Source organism: Panulirus ornatus, chromosome 28 (assembly GCF_036320965.1).
Source record: "Panulirus ornatus isolate Po-2019 chromosome 28, ASM3632096v1, whole genome shotgun sequence".
Classification (NCBI taxonomy): Eukaryota; Metazoa; Arthropoda; class Malacostraca; order Decapoda; family Palinuridae; genus Panulirus; species Panulirus ornatus.
The window spans coordinates 6,803,615-6,824,115 of record NC_092251.1 but is presented as its reverse complement, the minus strand read 5'-3'; the positions used below and the strand labels follow the sequence as shown (position 1 = coordinate 6,824,115).

The window sequence follows — 20,501 nt, the reverse complement described above, 5'->3', positions numbered from 1 at the left end:
TTTGCTTTTCTAAGTATTTCTCACATACATTCTTCAAAGCAAACACCTGATCCACACATCCTCTACCACTTCTGAAACCACACTGCTCTTCCCCAATCTGATGCTAAATACATGCCTTCAACCTCTCAATCAATACCCTCCCATATAATTTACCAGGAATACTCAACAAACTTATGCCTCTGTAATTTGAGCACTCACTCTTATCCCCTTTATATCATACTTAACCGCCGTCTCCCGTGTTAGCGAGGTAGCACAAGGAAACAGACAAGGAATGGCCCAACCCATCCATATACACATGTACATACATAAAAGCCCACACACGCATATATATATATATATATATATATATATATATATATATATATATATATATATATATATATATATATATATATATATATATATGTATATATATATATATATATATATATATATATATATATATATATATATATATATATATATATATATATATATATATATATGCAACTGGACTCCGACTGCTCGAGGTTACACCATGAGTGAACTAAACTTCAGTTAAGTCGACTATCACTGGGAGTACAGTCTCGTCAAACAACTTGTCATTCCATAGGATCCTACATTCCCCCGCTACTGGAAGCAGCACAGCTTTGGACCACAGGAGCCTTCGCAAAGATCCTGGGTAACACCCGAACTCTTTCACTGTAATTAGTCCTACGGTAATTATAAGTAAATAAATGTGTGTGTGTGTGTGTGTGTGTGTGTGTGTGTGTGTGTGTGTGTGTGTGTGTGTCAAACTGAGTCGCGACGCATCTAATTCTGCAAACAAAATGAATCATTATGTAGAACAATATGTTAACGCTGATAAGGTAACCCACACATTTGGTACTACTTACCGTCATACACAATCATGAGCGTTATCGTGGTCAGCAACCGTTCGCATTAATCTAGATGATGACACCTGCCTGGCTCGCTGGTACACAGTAATAAGACCAGATATGGCGTACTGCACCACCTCAACCCCCACCCCAAACGTCTTGCTTCTACCTCATTCAACACGCATTACTGCTGCCTCTGAAAGCAAATGTCACAGATTAACATTCGCAAGTACTTTCATGGTGTAATGGTGATCCTATGAAAGATGCCGTTAGCAGACGATGGAGAAACAAATAATGCTCAAGGCACAAGGAGATACGAGAGCCACCTGGCGGGTAATCCACGAATAATCTAAATTAACGAAATGTTCAAATATATATATATATATATATATATATATATATATATATATATATATATATATATATATATATATATATAGCCATTTCCCGCGTTAGCGAGGTAGCGGCAGGAACAGAGGACTGACCCTAAGAGGGAAAATCCTCACTTGACCCCCCCTTCTCTGTTCCTTCTTTTCGAAAAGTAAAAACTGTGTGTGTGTGTGTGTGTGTGTGTGTGTGTGTGTGTGTGTGTGTGTGTGTCCGTTTAAATGTTTTTCATCTATTCTAAAAACAGACATATGTTTATAATAACGAAATTTTCTCTAAATCCAAAAGCTTATCACTTTGTATCCTACAGCAAAGCTTCCATGATAAATGTCATCAGATGTTTTATCTCACCAAGTATCACAATGGATGTTGCTCCAAATACGGTCACCAAACGCAAAATAAACTTCGAGATCCCATGTGTTTTTGACATACCACTATTGTTCTTACGATTATCAATATCGCCTTGGTCTTTCATATCCCCCCAAACCACACACACACACACCTGGTCACGCCCCTGCCAACGACAGGCAAATTTAATGCATTAAATATTACTGTAAAACTGATTATATATATATATATATATATATATATATATATATATATATATATATATATATATATATATATATATATATTCCGTAAGTTTCCAATTGTCGGGAAATTTTAACATTCGGAACAAACTCTCATAAAACAGAACTGTATGAAAAACAAAGGACTAGCAAAAAGTAAAATCATCCTATAACTTTTATACGGCATTAATAACATACAGCATATGTGTTCAGTTCTACTTGAATCATGGGCTATCATGTGTTATCAGCTGAAAACACTCGTAGCCGATGATCTAGCCTATGAGCCACATCAGCAGTGAGAGCTTTACTGCATTTCAGTTTTTCCAGTCATCCATAGAAAATGGAAGCGAGTGAGGGGTGGACTAGCTCAATAGTAAACCACAGCAACGTTGGACAAGTTTCCATTCATATACACAGTGAAAATATAAATTAATTCTCAACACATGGCAATTCATGGAAATACCGGCCTGGCTTGGAGGAGGAAGTGACGTCAATGGTTCGGTACAGGTACCTAACAGGACGCACTTCTGTTCAGCCCAAGCATAACACTGTTTATGTCTTACAGTGAGGTTGATAATAGTGTAAATCCGTCTCTAAACCCTGTTCATAAACACCATGTCCTCTTACCCTCATGTGTATTCATCAAAGCTTATGCTGGATTGAAAATGCGACGTAGTTTTCCTGGTCCAGCATGTGTTATTCCTGTCTACCAGAACCTGGGACGCGAAATGTGTTAGTCCTGTCTACCATAACCTGGGTCGACATGTATTCAACCTGTCTACTATAACCTGGGTCCACATGTATTCATCCTGTCTACCATAACCTGGGTCGACATGTATTCATCCTGTCTACCATAACACGAAAACTAAGCTCTCTTGAAATCCTCGATAACATGAGATCTAAATTCTACATTTGCACGGTAGCACTTACGAGAGTAAACAGATTTTGGTGTCAAAATCTACGATCCACATAACTCTATACGGTGGGTATATCTGAATATTTCTAAGTTCACAAAATGACAGACAAAACATCACGTCGTATTGAGCGATCGCTTGGAAGCAAGCAATGCTACCATGAGTCATCAACAGCACCTCTCCACCACAACACCAAAGCTTCCCGATGCAGACATAGTTATTGACCGTCTTCCTCTTTAAACCGTATACCAAGTAATGTCTACCCATTATCAGGATTTGTCAAGCCCTACGCTGGTGAGCTACGGAGAATTCAAACTGAGAAGCAGTATTTCACAAAAGCCTTACTACTAATTGTATACATTTGTCTAAAGAAGTCACAGTGCCTTACCTTTTCCAATAATGTTTCTATAGATGAACACCCACCGTCTGTCACAGCATCTAATAACCTTGATTCCACTTTACAGTATAAAATATATAAATATGTATAACTAATTTACAACATTACTAAAACTTCTTACGTACACGATAAACAGCTGACTGGGGGCAGGATCCCACTGAATGGCGCGATACTCACCCATCCAAGGGCCCAGTGTTTCCGTGGGTGAGTTGCCAACTCGGCGCACACAACCACACACCACACAATTGCGCATTTTGTATGATGCCTGATGCAACTAACTATAACATGTAAGTAAAAAGGACTGGAATGAAAAGAAATGAGCCATTTGAGGTTTTCTTATCTATCTACAACCCACAAATACACCATTTAGTAAAGTGTAGAAAACATTCGTTCGAGTCTATATTTGTTGGATATGCACTTACGTGCATCAGGTACAAAAATAGGGACGAACATATATACATGCATACACATACACAGATATATATATCTTTCTTTTCTTTCAAACTATTCACCATTTCCCGCGTTAGCAAAGGTAGCGTTAAGAACAGAGGACTGGGCCTCTGAGGGAATATCCTCACCTGGCCCCCTTCTCTGTTCCTTCTTTTGGAGAAAAAAAAAAGGGGGGGGGAAGATTTCCAGCCCCCCCCGCTCCCTCCCCTTTTAGTCGCCTTCTACGACACGCAGGGAATACGTGGGAAGTATTCTTTCTCCCCTATCCCCAGGGATATATATATATATATATATATATATATATATATATATATATATATATATATATATATATATATATATATATATAACTGATTTTACAACCCTAGGAAACCACTTATCTCCTGTAGCTTCAAGGTTAGGCTCTACATATCGAATGGAAAAAGATGGACTCCTTCAGTGATGAATTCAACGAGACTGCACTCCGCCACTGGCGATAAGACAACCACGCCGATGGTGGTTTCACTCGTGGTTTAACCACATGCCGGCGAAGCCTGGTAACGTACATACACAAATAATCACATAAACACACACATACGTACACGGTTCTTCGTTGGGTACTAATAAGCGATAACAACTAGGAGTCAGCAGTGATCCGTTCGAGATCGGGTCGAGACAGAATCGAGTCAGGTGAACACCCTCACCCCGGGATTAGTCGAGAAGTGGGAACCTAACACTGCTGTATAGATCTCCTGGCGTTCACTTGGCTACTTTGTTCTCAATGTCCGACGCAGTTTGAAACCACGGCACCAGTAACCATATATCGTACACCTTTCCCAGACCCACAGACACTGGTAACGGAGTATCAATATCTATCAGTGCCGGCAGTCATTCTAACAACACGTCTTAAAAATGGATGTCACAGGTAGGGAAGGTAAAAATCATACTGGTACTGTTGTATACCAATAAATTCATCTTTTATTTTCACCACAGTTCCATCACTCCTTTGAAACTCAATGATACAAATGTGATGACGCAGAGTTATTCACAACGTGGAATTGAGCTAGGTAGATAACGGTTGACAGTACAAATGAACGCTGATGACCAGAGGTATAAAGTCAACACTACGGGCGGCTAACGAGCGTTTGAGTACAGAACATACAAGATGCTAATGTGACCAAGATTGGATACACACTATACGGTAGCCTCTGATAATACTTGGGGAGTATATACCGAATGCTAATAACAGTACGCTACACACTATATACATCACATAAATCAACCATACCAAAAATATACTATACATTCATGAGATCTTAATAAGGCTAGAAATGTCAATTCTACAGTGGTAATCAGTTATACCAGAAATGAACATATATAACCATAATTAACGGAAAATTAATACGATTGTCATTGACGGTGTGTATAGTACTCACACAGTCTGTTCATATATGTATGTCCAGGGATTGTCTCATCCAAGTACGTGGGTTCCTTATCTTGTACTGCCACTCTGCTATTACTCAGGAGACCACGTCCTGTCGACCCAGCTGTTCTTGCATGAGCAAAAGCCTGAAGGTTGACATCTCTTTTCCCCACTCGGTAGAACTTTTTGTCTTTCTTACTCCGGTTGCTGAGGTCTTCCTCACTCAGCTGCGAGATAGATCTAGTCCACAATTGCTGATGAAGGGAAGTCTTCCTTAGCTGCACAAGGCTTCTCTCGTCAGAAGTTGCCGTGGAGTTGCAGCTAAGGTGACAGTCAGCATCCCTGACCCAGCTGCACAATGTCTCTCTCATCCCCAGCTGCTGCAATAGGGAATAGATCAGGAGACATCCAATCGTTCCCATCCAGCAGCACGGTGCATTTCTCGTCCCCAGCTGCTGCAGTAGGGAATAGATCAGGAGACACCCAGTCCTTCGCGTCTACCTCCACGATGGCTCTCTCGTCCCCAGCTATGGGGAACAAGTCAGGAGACATACACTCCTCCTCATTCAGGTGCAGGATATCACTCTCATTCCCAACTGCTGCCGTTGAAAGGGTCATGGTTATCGACTTGGGGTCTCTATCAGTAGTTGAAGCTGTTGTTGGGGCGGCCCCCTCGACGTATCCCGCCTCGTGCAGCTGCACCAAGAATAAAACCAGTCAGGCAAATAGCATTTGGCAAAGTAGGGCGCACCAACTGTTATCGCATACAGTATAAAGTCACCCAATTTTAGGTATACTGACATAATGATTTATCACGCAAATGCTGATACTGTCTTCGACATCTTTGCAATGATAGGAACATAAAAGGGGATTGATCGTCTCAAAGGTAAAAAGAATTTGTAAACAATTTCCAAGGCTCTTACCAGAGTAGCAAGATCTTCTGAAGGCACGTTATGGTCACGACACCAGAGGTGAAGTTGTGCATAGCCGAAGCATGGGTCCAGGGGCAACAGCTCTCCCCCAACCCACAGTACCTCCACATGCCAAACACCCTCATCGTCCTTACCTAGCCTGCACTCCACACTCTCTCCTGCAATGGAAATGTAAAAGTAAACACTTTTACAAACATCCTGAGATAGGTTACTTTGTAAGTTTCGTACCTCAAAAAAATCTCCATGTATGCATACATGAAACAATTAATGGAGTAAATAAAAACAAATACCGATATTTTTCCCTTTACAAATCAATTATCCCAGCTCCGTTTAAACACTACTCTTAGAAATCTACTCGCTTGTTTTACATGAGTGGCATAACTTCACGGTGTCTGATGTTTTATAAAATCAGTTTCCTTTCGAACAAATAAACCAGAGAAGTAGGGGCAACATTCGACTGTGGACATAGATAACTTTAGGTGGAACTCTCACGAACCACAAATGCCACTTTTTTCTTTTAACTTTGTGCTCTTTATTCAATAAAGTGACGATTGGGAATGGAACCTACTCTGAGTAAACAATTGACCTTAACTTCGAAGAGCAGGTTTGAGAAAGAGCCGATCTAAGCAAATTGCACGGGACTACACAGGACGCGGCGAAGTAGGAATTTCCACCTACACCATGAATGCCATCCACATATAATTCACTACGGCGCATCAATCAGTGGCACCCACTTCTTAACAACAAAATCAGTTGACGTAGGCCCTTCACATCCACACCAACCAATGCCTTAACGGAGGAGGAACAGACCCACCACACAATTGCACTTGATTTGGTAAGGGATTAACGCTGCGCAGGCACATGGTTAAGTCACGAAGGCACGCAGTATGGAAAATGGAGCTTACCTGTGCGGAGGACGTGATGGAGCTGCACATTGTTGAGCCTGATGCCGTAAAGCAAGCACCGGCTTCGCCTGAAGTTGATGTACTGTCTGGTGTGCGTCCGCAGGCGACCCCTCTTGGCGTTCAAAAAGGTCAACTTACCCCGCACCAGCACCTGCCGAACATACATTATAATTAGTGCCCACAACACCACAGATGTAAATACCTGCCCACAACACAACGTTTATGTATCTACATAGGATAGCACTCGACAAACTTGGGTTTGGCACAATCAAAACTTCCTCCTCCATGCAGCAACGGACAAGGATGATAGTAAAGGCCAAATGCATCTTGGTTTTAATGTCGACTATACTTGGATCTATGTCACCCCATGAACAACCCAAAGTCAGAAAGTGTTTGTTTTTAATATTCTAGCTATTGGTTTTCTGTGAGTTCATAGCGTTCAGTTGCTGAATATCTTTTTTATCATTTCCATCCTCTCTCATCAGTGGAAATCCCTCAATGCACTTCTTAATATACAGATTCTGCTAAATAATCATTCCAAAATAATCACATTTCTGCTGTACTGTCTTCGATAAAGCACAAGACGATATATACCCCTATACAAGGTATACTCTCTGTGCGTCATTTTTGCACCTGACATGAGTCTCTGCCTATCTTACATCATACCAAAGAAAAAAATAGGATGATTCGAAGCTAAAAATTGAAAGGAAAGTTATAGGAAGGAAAGGCTTCTTCCAGCTTTTTACAATGCTGAAAGTAAAATCATTCGAGACATTGTTACTTACCCTGCTGACATCATCCTCATCTGATGGTGTTGAAGTCCTGTGCGCGGCTTCACTGGGAGCATCCGGTGGTTTTGTATTTTTGTTACTATTTGCAATATTTTTCTCGTGGTCCTCCCTGGTGTCCCTCCATTCTGCTTCGTCTGCAGCTCGAAGCCGTGATTCCGAATCCTGCTGTGCCATCTCTTCCTCAGATGGCTTCTTTCCCTGCCAAGCAAGGATCGCCTTATAATGCACAGTTACCTCGGCAATTTTGGCAATACACTTTTGGATCCTACAATGCCACAGTCTCGGGTTGGAGAGGTTAAGTTGTTGATCTAGGGGCTTGTTACTGCTAAGTCTCTTTTTATCAACATAAGCCACGAATGGATGGAACAAGACAAGCGCGTTTGGCTCTTTCAGGGATCCACACCGAAGCTTAAGAATGCCATAATCGATACCAATTTTATACAGTTTTCCCATCACGTTATTTATTATTAGGGCCTCGTCGGCACTTCCATCTGTCACTGTGCAGCTGGAGCTGATCCTTTCTTCAATAACTTTTAGAAAAACACTTCTTTTATATCCTGTTCCATGAACTGTGACACCTGAAGGCGGATTTTCTCTTGGTTTTCCGGCAATATAGTCGGCAATAATACTGTCTGCTTCGAGTGGTCTCTCGCCTTGCCACGCCAGCAGGGCTTCATGGGTGGCTGTGTAACCGAGCACTGGATGTGCCGAGGACAATGCCACCACCTCAGCATTCACTGGTGTGTCGTTAAAAGTGAACCTGACTAAAGGGTCGCTCCCCGAGACCCTGACTTGATCTACGAAAAATGCGCTGGGTTTCACGACAATGGTCTTTTCGGCATGGGCAATAATACCCAGAGATATAGTTGCTATTTTCCAGTTACACGAGCCTGCATAAGACACCAGTTTATCACTGGATGCCTCATTTGGACTTGTACCATTCCTAGTTCCATTAGTCATTCCATGGTCATGTTTATCTGTAGCGGGTGTAGGACAATCATGATTTCTCTCCACTACAAACGTCTTCTTTAATGGTCTGCTGTTATCTTGGAAGTCATATTCTGCGTATGCTTCTCCTGAATCACTTTCCAAGAAAGTATCTATATCTTGTGGTTTGGTCCCCAGCCACGCTACAATGGCTCTGTGAGTCACTGTCTTGCCTAACACTTCTATGGGACGAAACTGTGGCTCAATGACTGCGTTTACTAACGCATCTTTGGAGATGAACTTTGCTAAAGGTTCACTGTCACGCACTTTCTCACCGTCCACATAAAACCTGTCCTGTTTGATCAGTATAGATTTGTTGATAAGGGTAGCAATGCCTTGGGAAATACTGGCCACATTCCAGACGCACCCTTCCACCCATATCATCGAAGTGAGACTACCTTCCCCTTGGGCACTGTCGGCAGCACTCCTCACAGGTATGTTCCTAAAGTCAGCACTTTCTTGTGGCTGGGATAGTCCAGGGGAGTTGACGGTGGAATTCGGAGCCCCTAATACCACACCAGAATCATATGGGTCTACTACACTGTCTTGAAGACTTGGTAACTGGACCATCAGGACTTTCCAGAAACATTTTCCCCAACACTTCACAACGTGTGCTTTTACTGGTAAGTTGGATGGAGGAAGCGACGCTAATCTCCTCTCCTTGAAATGTACCCGCTCTAGTTTTACAGGCACCCTGATAGTTTCTTTCCCAATGCAAAATATTAGCATGCAGCTCTGCCCTCGTGGCATCAATGTAGCTGACACATCACAATAGAAATGCGGATGCTTATGATCTCGTATATATTTGCCACTTGGCTCCTGCTTGTAAACCTCTCCTCTCTTAAAATCGGTCGGCAGAAGGTCCACCTGCGGCCTCTTTCCACACCACACACACTCGATAGTGTATGTGACACTTCCCACTGCATCACCCTCCATCATTTTGCAGACTGTGGCAAACACGCGCCCCGGTGGGAAGGAGGACATCATAGACATCTGTGAACAGCTTGCCTGCTCCCCATGAAAGAAGACCAAATCCCGTGTAACCTCTGAATTCACCGTTATGCCTTCGTAGTTCACCTCCACGTAAGCAGTTTGTGTCAGAGACACGAATTGTGACACGGAGACACCACGGCCGTTGATGAATACACAGGTTGCTGGCGGTGGTTCGATCACCAAGTGTGGTTTCACGTCCCGCCAAATCACTATCGCGTGGAATACCTTCATCTGGGAGAGGATCACGGCGTCGAACTGTACCTCAGTATAGTCCGGGAGTTCCGAGATCGGCACGGGTACTCGGCCTCTCCATACAAGCCGACAACCAACTGTTGCTCCCCCACTCTCAGTCACGTGCGTTCTCACTAGCACGGTCGTCAACCCAATGAGTGTCCAGACAAGTCGTTCGCCTTCTACCGTACATAGGTAGCCAGTCTGATTGTAAAGGCAGGAGATGTTGCGGCAAGTAGGCTGATTTTCACAGTGAAAGCGTGAATGTAAACCTCTTTGACTTCCACCCTGTAATGTTCTGTTTTCACTTTCTGAAGGAAAGTCAGTGGTGTCACTCTTTGTGCTATACGAGGTCTGGTAGCCTGGTGTTCCCCTGTGGTACTCAGCGGTGTCAATGTTTATGCTATGTGAGTTCCGGTAGCCTGATGATCCCCTGTGGTACTCAGTGTTTATGCTATGTGAGTTCCGGTAGTCTGGTGTTCCCCTGTGGTATTCAGTGTTTATGCTATGAGAGTTCCGGTAGCCTGATGTTCCCTTGTGGTACTCATTGTTTATAATATGCGAGTTCAGGTAGTCTGGTGTTCCCCTGTGGTACTCAGTGTTTATACTATGTAAGTTCCGGTAGCCTGATGTTCCCCTATTGTACTCAGTGTTTATCATATGCGAATTCAGGTAGTCTGGTGATCCCCTGTGGTACGCAGTGTTTATACTATGCGAGTTCCGGTAGCCTGATGTTCCCCTGTGGTACTCATTGTTTATAATATGCGAGTTCAGGTAGTCTGGTGTTCCCCTGTGGTACTCAGTGTTTATACTATGCAAGTTCCGGTAGCCTGATGTTCCCCTATTGTACTCAGTGTTTATAATATGCGAGTTCAGGTAGTCTGGTGTTCCCCTGTGGTACTCAGTGTTTATGATATGCGAGTTCAGGTAGTCCGGTGTTCCCCTGTGGTACTCTGTGTTTATACTATGTAAGTTCTGGTAGCTTGATGCTCCCCTGTGGTACTCAGTGTTTATAATATGCGAGTTCAGGTAGTCTGGTGTTTCCCTGTGGTACTCACTGTTTACGCTATGCGAGTTCAGGTGGTCTGATTTTCCCCTGTGGTACTCGGTGTTTATGCTATGTGAGTTCAGATGATATGGTGATTCGCTATTGTTCGATGGAAGATCACATTTACCGCCCTCGTCTACTTCCCTCGTCCGCTCCTCCTGGTAATGTACACAACCCCTGGCTTTTTTGGCACCGTCACTGAGTACGTTCGGTTCATTGTTTCTTTCTGCTGTTACACTTAGGACTTCTGGGATGGCCTCGTGTTCGGTCTGTTCATATATCCAACTGCCATTGTCTACTTCTAATAAAGTCTTGCTCGACACTAAATTTCTGTTTTTCCCTTGATTATCCTCCTGGCTCGAAAAAGATTCACGTCTGATTCGAACTTTACTCTTCCTGTCCTCAACCGAGGGTGTGCTGATGGTAGTTTCCCGGGCTAGCGAGTCGAGCTTGGGTGTTGAACCTGACGCTGCTTCTGATACCCCTGTGTTAGCATGCTGCCCCTGGGCTTCTGCGATGCTTTCATCTCTCACGTTCTCATGACGACCGACTTCCCATGGACTGCGTGACGCACATGACAGGTCTCCATGCTCTTCCCGAGAGAGAAAACCGTGCACTTCCTTCTTAAGCAACCTCCCCACCCTCCGTGTTTCAGATAAGAGCTGCTCCACATTTTCCTGACGACACGTCCCATCTCCTTGCTCATCCCTTATCAGTGTCACATTCTCCTCCTCTTCCCCTGTGGGATATTGTGTCTCGAGGATTTCGGCGACTGACTCATTTGAACTTGAACATCCGTTGTATTTGCAGCACAGATATCTTAACATTCTTGTGTGAGAGCGCTATCTGTAAACGTCAAGGAACTGTGTCAGTTTACAGATCTTGCAATCAAAGGGTAAGGCTGCAAAAATAACTTCTATGACATCCCTCAACATCCCAAAGATCAAATGTACATTTCAATCAGTGTGTCTTAAACACTACCTTCACAAACAACTGATTCTCAACCTACTGGTCCTAAAAAGAAGTCCCGATTATCATGGTCACATAAAAAAAAATGAGAACACCCTTAAGGGAAAAGTTTTGAAAGATAAAATTAAAAGTTTATACATTGACCAGACACTAAGCTAGACGAGAGACAGTTTCCTCCGAGCTGACGCCTAGCACAACTCGGTTCACTCATCGTATATCACATCTGTAGAACATACTAAAAGGGTGGTGTAAAACAGTCATGGCTGCGGTTCATATTAAGAGAACATAAAGAAAAAAATAAATGGAGGAGGAATTCTTGCAGTAAATTACGATGAACAGACAAAAGAGATGGTACCTCATCTAAATCAACACACCAGCCGCTCACAACTCAGGCAGCCGAAGATTTTAATCAAATAATTTATTTGCTGATATGTCGATATTCTTTGCAAGATGTTTTCGGCTATATCTTTTGTGTATTCTAATTAGGTGGAGTGAAAATGGAGAAAAAACAGATATAAGATTACACAATTCTATCTGCTTGATCAAGACCTCATGACGACCTGAAGCCTTTTACGTCTCGTCTAACTCAAGTTTTATGTGACCTTTAAATGACGTTTGTTTAATCTTTTATGTATTCTAATCATGTGGAGTGACAATGGAGAAAAAAAACAGATATAAGATTACACAAGATTTTTATCTGCTTTATCAAGATCTCATCAGAAAATCATTACTTGTAAACAGTCAATTATTTCATATAATGAGATGTAACTAAATTGATATCGAAGTTCTACTAGCGTATGCAATACTTGTCCCTAAAACTAGTTAGTACTATAACCAAACCAATTAAAATTTTCATGTAGATAACTGCTTTCCAACAACAAAGTTTTCTCCATGATGGAAAGAGCGCAGACCTCGAAAATAAAGAGCACGTGAGTGTGTTCAAACAATGGCGGGGCTCTCGCTCCGACCCGACTACAGCGGCTTACAACAGATGGCGTTGACACTACTACGAGCACCTACGTTGGTCCTCTCCTGGTATCTGTCTCCTATTCTCTTATAAGTTAAAACTAGTTAATTCTACATATAATGAGTGTTCTGATATTACACTATAAATGAACTACATCTCGAACTCATACCTTACCTTCGTATGAACATGCCACTGCAACTCGCTGCTGAGTAGCGTTTTATTGATGCTTCATCCAATTCTCCTTGTTCACTGGTATTCTAACACATTTTATCATCTTGTACTATAGACATTGGTATCGCTTACTTTCTAGTATGGTTCCATATGTATCTAGTCACTCGCTATTCTTGCCATTCTGAAATTGAGTCATAAATTAACACGTACGAGGATAATCTAGTATCACGTCTGTAATACATCACCCTACAAACGAAACTGAGCCTTGATGTCGCTTGAGGTCAGGTCTAAGGCTGAAACGTATCGAAATATATAACCTTATGTGTGTGAAACGAATTCGAAAACCACAAGCAAAAATAAAAAAAAGCTATGCAATTTTTTAAATGTTCGAAAGCAAATTAAATCATATGTACATACAGTAGTCATTCTCTTGCCAGATGGTTATCAAATGGTCAAGAATTCAGAAAACACAGAACAAGGAATTCATCCAATCATGATGTCATACATTAATATATATATATATATATATATATATATATATATATATATATATATATATACATATATATATATATATGGGGTGGTCCATTCATGCAGTAGTGGCAACTCGAACAAGACCAGCCGCCAAGTAAGGTTTGTCAACAATTTGGATTACTAATTATTGACAAATAAGAATAAACTTTCCCTTCACCGACGCACTTACGTTTTGAACTTGTTACAGTTTCCTCAATATATGAACTCGGGTGGTACTGGGGAAAGCTTGGCGTTCAATGTACTATTACGAACAGGAACGTTACCCTAACTTTTCCCGACCAACGGGTTTGCAATGCGTTTTATCTCGCGCTAAAAGTTCAACTCTTACTGTATTTAGGATGGAGCAACCGATTAGGGTAACACTTGTCTTCATACACATATTCTATAGAAGTTTCGTCCATAATGGTAATCAGGGCCTCATCGTCAAATTTAATTCGGTAAAAGACCAAGTATCAATGCGTGGCCAATGTGCCACATCTGAATGACGCGATAATCGATGCACTATGTACTTAATATGATAAATATAGTTAAATATTATGGGACAGAAACATTATTTGCTATTCAATAGTCTGTTTAAGAGGACGCCTACGATGTTGTCACCTGTCAACCACATCATCAAAAAGTCATAGAAGTCTGGCCCAAATAGCCGCTAACCTAACATGTTAACCTATGGCCAACTAAGTAGCCATCCAGTCACTCACTAACCCATGTTTTTTACCTCTAGCTAAGTCACTATACAGTCACCGTTTAACCTGCAGCTAAAAATCCTAGTCGTCGTACAGTCACTGATTACCAACCAGATCGTTATCCTCTCGAAGGCCACTACACTCGCTTGCATCCTGGTTATATATATATATATATATATATATATATTCTAGGAACGGTGCTGATAGGGGGAAACGCCAGGTTCATGACACCCAATACAGTAATAGCATCACACAAGTCTCGTTATCATACCCGGTAATCTACTTCGATATTGTTCACTTAAAAAAGGAGAAAAATCATATCCGTATTTAGCAGAGGCACAAGATGATTTGGGAATTGGCATCAAACACATTAGCATTGCAAATGCTAATAATATCAAAACACTTGGTATGAAAATCAAGGAAAGTGGTAGCATTTTTAAGTCCAGCAAAAAAAAAAAAAAATGTGGCGAAACGATTATTGATAAGCTGGGCAATGACGTACCCACATGGATTTCTACGCTCTACAATGAATGCTCTGTGGACGAAATGCCTTAGCGTTCAGCTATCATGCCTTAAAAGTTTTCGTTGTCTCAAACCGTTAACTCTAACCTCTTCACGGAACACAATTGAAAATTCTAACCACGAGTTCATGCTCCGAGTCACAAAACACAGACCTAAGGCTGATTGTACAGTATAAACTTTTTTCACCACAATATGATCCACTGATATACATAGACTAGAAATTATGTTGAGATAAAAGGCTGGATTGACTCGAGTATGGCAATTGTTCCCAGGTATACCACATCATTCCAATTCACCCCATTGCTTGCACGCCTCACCCTTCTGTATGGCAGTTGCTCCCAGGTATACCACATCATTCCAATTCACTCCATTCCTTGCACGCCTCTAACCCTCCGGTATGTTCAGGCCCCGATCGCTCAAAATCATTTTTACTCCATCCTTGCACCTCCAATATAGTCTCCTGTTTCTCCTTGTTCCCTCCACCTCTGACACATATATCCTCTTTGTCAATCTTTCCTCACTCATTCTCTCCATATGTCCATAACATTTCAACACATCCTCTTCTGCTCTCTCAACCACTCTCTTTTTATTTCAACACATCTCTCTTACCCTTTCATTACTTACTCGATCAAACCTACTCACATATATTTTTTTCATACATATTCGGCATTTCCCGCATTAGCGAGGCAGCGTTACGAACAGAGGACTGAGCCTTAGAAGGAATATCTTCATTTGGCCCCCTTCTCTGTTCATTTTTTTTTTTTTTTCATACAGAGATGGAGTGTGGCCATGAGGTATGGTGGCAAGTAACAAGCCTGTTTGCAGATGACGATGTGTTGTCTGCTGAGATAGAGCAGGCATTGCAGATGGTTGTCTTTTATAATGTGTGTAAGCATAAGCATTTGAAGGTAGATGCAGGTAAAATTAGAGTTATTGTGTTTGAAAGGAAAAAGAGTGAAAGTTTACACTTAGCAAAACCCTACAGCGTGAAAGAAGAAATTGTACTAAACCGTATCAGTGAAATGGGGATAGAAAGACTGGAAAAGGTGAGAGAATTTAAGTATTAGGTGATATGGAAGGAGAAATATGGGACACAGCAGTATAATGTAGGGTACAGGTGTAAGTATGGAAGTGAAGAAAGGATTAAGGGACAGCATAGTCCTCTCAACCCTGACTTAGAAAGCTAAAACATGGACATGGAATGAATCTCCAAGGTAAAGAATACAGGCAGTGGAAATGAGCTGTATGAGAGAAGCATGTGGTATGACTAGATGGAATAAAGAAAGAAATAAGTGGGTGTATAAGCGATGTGGTATGGCAGGGAAAGCAAAAGGAACGAACTGTGGAGCACTAGAATAGGCAAAATGTAATACTTTGAGGTACTTTGGGTGTGTGGAAAGAATGCAAGACGGGAAGTTTACAAGGCAAGTGTATGATAGTACAACTAAAAGGGGCTGGAGTGAGAGGAAGACCACCAGTGGCTTGGAGAAATACGGTGGAAGAGTAATGAAAGGAAAGAAATGGTGAAAAAAATGCATGGAATGGTGTATGTGAGGGAGGCATGTAAGGATAGGGATAGGTGAAAAATCTTTCGCCATGGTCACCTGCCTGATTAGAGTTTCCAGAGGGAATGGTCAACAGACATAGATAGTCAAGAGAAAACATTAGTTAAAGGATCAAGAGAAGATGATACAGTGGAAGGAGAGGAGGAATGTTGAAAGATAAGCAAAGACTGTAGTATCTGATGGTGATTCACGAAGCTACCCTGATGTGTAAAGAGAAACTGAGAGATAACAGAAAATAAGAAAAAAACCTCTTACCTCACTGAAACATGACTGAACATAAGTGCTTCATCAAAGAGTTTTTCTTAACCTGATCATCCTTCCTGACGTAGCAAAGTAGCATGAACAACAAATGACTGAACCTTTGCAACAACAACAAAAAATCCCTAGCTTCTCATTTCCTACTTTTGGAAAGTAAAACCATATATTAGTAGGACTTATAATGCTCCACTCAGGAGCTGGCCCTTATTTGCTTTTTTGCCACATATAGTTAAGTGGGTGGTATTCTTGCTACTATCTCTAGGGATATAAACTCAAAAGAGAAAAAGAAATTCTGTTCCAACAGCATTTTACTTTAAACAGAAAATAATAAAATTACCATATCTGATGCTGCCTCACTGACACAAAGAAACACTCATTTCTGATCTTATTGTACAGAGGATATATGTATTAAAAAGAACTTCAAAATCTTCTGTGTATTTCACAAAACAAGTAACTACACAGTAGTCACACATGTTCTGTTTTCATTTGTGGATTACAACAATGAAACAATGTATCCCTATAGATAAAGCAGTTTTACAGTAAAAAATTAAGAAAACTAAGAAGCATGGTGTCTATTTCTACATTTTTACACAGCTCTTTAAAAGCAGATCCATATCTAACATTCATATCACTATACATTATCACAGTACATGTACATATCACACTCCTAACTTACAGCAAATCATACAATCATATTGTCAATTACAAGATTGGTTCTGTAGTCATCTACAGCTAACTGAATATAAATTGTAGGTGATATACATCAAAAGTATTCAATCCACCTAACAAGATGGGCTATTTATATCCTGTTGCTGATTCATGATCTTTGTAACCTTAAAACTGATGATCATTCCTGATTCTTACAGCAAGGTGTAAAAGTTCATACAAACCAGGAGTCCATCTTTCAGGCAACAATTACCGCATATGAGCTTCCTTCTTTAATCATTGACTTCACATATATATATGTATCTTTACTTTATACATACATTTTAGCGCATATCAAAGAGAAATCAACTATCAATTCTATTTGTGCAGTTACCACCTACTGCTTCAAACATATAGAGACAAAAGAAGAAGCTAATGGAAGGTATCACGAGAATCATTACGAAATATACTGAAAATCTTAAGTCTATGGTATCAGCAACCTGTTTGTCTTCCAGCCTGGGCCTTTCTTATCTTTTGCATCCAAATATGGCAACAGTTCTTATTCCTATTTGCAGCATTTCAAAATTATCAATCTAGATATAAAATATTTCTAAAAGTTGGAACAGGAGCCAATCAGGAGTGCTCCTCCTCCTTGGGTGTCTGAATGTGCATGGATGTAGCCAGGATGACATAGGTAGCATATTTGAGAGAAAAACCTGGATGTTTTTGCTCTGAGCTAAACTAAGCTCAAGGGGATGGGGGAAGAATGGATATAAATGTCAGGGATGAAGTCAGAAGTTAGTATGAGGGCAAGAGCATATAACGGGGTGGCACTGCTACTGAAGGATGGGTTTTGCAAATCTGTGAAAGAGTGCAAGGAAGTAATCTCCTGAATGGTGTGGGTAAAAATAACCCCCATATATATATATATATGGCTTGAGACTATTCTTGAATCTTCCTCTAAATAGAGGTTGAGCTTGAACCATGAGCTGTAATAAAGTTCAAAGCATACAGGATGTTTATAGCCCTTAAATGTCAAACATAACTGGCCTGAATTCTCACCTAAATAAGAAAACAGGGATCAACTTGTCCCCTTAATGTTAATTTTGAGTTGTTATATCAAAGAGAGGGACAATCTTCTTCACAGTAGCTGACATCAAACAGTCAAAGACATGTCCCAATCATGCCCGACTCAAATGAAAGAAAAAGGAATAGTATGAGCAGAAGAGTATCAGTGAACTTGATCTGAGTTTCTCAGTTGTTTGTATAACTGACTCTTAAGGGCACAAACATTATGGGAAGAGGTAAAACAAATAAAGAAAGAGAATTTCACATAATCATCAGTGGCACTTCCCTTCATCCACTATGTAAAATGTGCTCGATTTCAAATATATGCTTCACTCCAAACTTTGAAGAACCCTCTAAAAATGCAAATACAGCTTTTCTAAATAGTAAAAAAGAATCCATATTAATATTTCACTGGATCCAGTAGCATCACATAAACCCCTGTCATGCTGTTTCAGACAAATGACAAATTAACATACCCTTAGAACAAAAACAAGGTAATGTTACAATAAGGCTCCCATTCATCATAGATAAATAACTTTTTAAGCTCACAGTAATGCAAAAAATCTCTTAAGTCTACGTCACAGCCAGTATATTAACTCAAAGCGAGAAGGGACAAAATTTCCCAAAGTCAACTGTTCTACAGACAGTTTATAATCAATTCAATATAATTATACAACTCTACCACTTCTTTCATGGGGTCTTCAAGCTTCAAGGAGTAGGAATTTGATAGACTCCTTTGAAATGAGAAATTCCTTGATTAGAATGTAACCCTTTTTCATTCTCTCATGATCAAACAACCTCACCAACAGTGACTTTTCACAGGCAGGCTAACCGCATTTGCAAGGAACAGAGTGAATTGGAACGATGTGGTATACCGGGGTCGACATGCTGTCAGTGGATTGAACCAGGGCATGTGAAGCGTCTGGGGTAAACCATGGAAAGTTTTGTGGGGCCTGGATGTGGAAAGGGAACTGTGGTTTTGGTGCATTATACATGACAGATAGAGACTGAGTGTGAATGAATGTGGCCTTTGTTGTCTTTTCCTAGCGCTACCTTGCAAGCGTGCAGGGGAGGGGGTTGTTATTTCATGTGTGGTGGGATGGCGATGGGAATGAATAAAGGCAGACAGTATGAATTATGTACATGTGTATATATGTATATGTCTGTGTGTGTGTATATATATATATATATATATATATATATGTATATATATATATATATATTTTTTTTTTTTTTTTTTTTTTTTTTTTTTTTTAATACTTTGTCGCTGTCTCCCGCGTTTGCGAGGTAGCGTTAAGAACAGAGGACTGGGCCTCTGAGGAAACATCCTCATCCAGCCCCCTTCTCTGTTCCTTCCTTTGGAAAAAAAAAAAAAAAAAGAGAGAGGGGAGGATTTTTTTTTTTTTTTTTTTTATACTTTGTCGCTGTCTCCCGCGTTTGCGAGGTAGCGCAAGGAAACAGACGAAAGAAATGGCCCAACCCCCCCCCCCCATACACATGTATATACATACGTCCCACTTTTCCTTGTTCCCTTCACCTCTAACACATTTATCCCCTTTATCAATCTTCCCTCACTCATTCTCTCCATATATGAAAACCATTTCACACACCCTCTTCTGCTCTCTCAACCACACTTTTTATTTCCACACATCTCCCTTACCCTAGGGACAAATTAAGGTTCTTAGTCTTAACAATTAAGACAGATTCAATGATGATACAGGTAGCATAATCAGATGGGTATCATGTCACCACATTGTTAAGGTCTACAGGGTGATTATTTTCCTGCCAATGCCCAGCAATCACATTACTGTGGTCCTTGATTCAATCCACTGACAGCACGTCAACCCCGGTATACCACATCGCTCCAATTCACTCTATTCCTTGCCCTCCTTTCACCCTCCTGCATGTTCAGGCCCCGATCACACAAAATCTTTTTCACTCCATCCTTCCACCTCCAATTTGGTCTCCCTCTTCTCCTCGTTCCCTCCACCTCCGACACATATATCCTCTTGGTCAATTTTACCTCACTCATTCTCTCCATGTGCCCAAACCATTTTAAAACACCCTCTTCTGCTCTCTCAACCACGCTCTTTTTATTTCCACACATCTCTCTTACCCTTACGTTACTTACTCGATCAAACCACCTCACACCACACATTGTCCTCAAACATCTCATTTCCAGCACATCCATCCTCCTGCGCACAACTCTATCCATAGCCCACGCCTCGCAACCATACAACATTGTTGGAACTA

General features: G+C 41.0%; 1 protein-coding gene across 1 annotated transcript; it reads right to left on the bottom strand.

The window, feature by feature from the left end:
• Nucleotides 1-3,945: 3,945 nt before the first annotated feature.
• On the bottom strand, nt 3,946-13,218 carry LOC139757808 (uncharacterized). The gene is made up of 5 exons (XM_071678639.1): nt 12,974-13,218; nt 7,599-11,709; nt 6,814-6,964; nt 5,900-6,066; nt 3,946-5,672 (listed from the first exon to the last, which is right to left on the bottom strand). The coding sequence occupies exons 2-5, from the start codon at nt 11,688-11,690 to the stop codon at nt 5,310-5,312; spliced, it is 4,773 nt and encodes a 1,590-aa protein (XP_071534740.1). The 5' UTR covers nt 11,691-11,709; nt 12,974-13,218; the 3' UTR covers nt 3,946-5,309.
• Nucleotides 13,219-20,501: the final 7,283 nt, after the last annotated feature.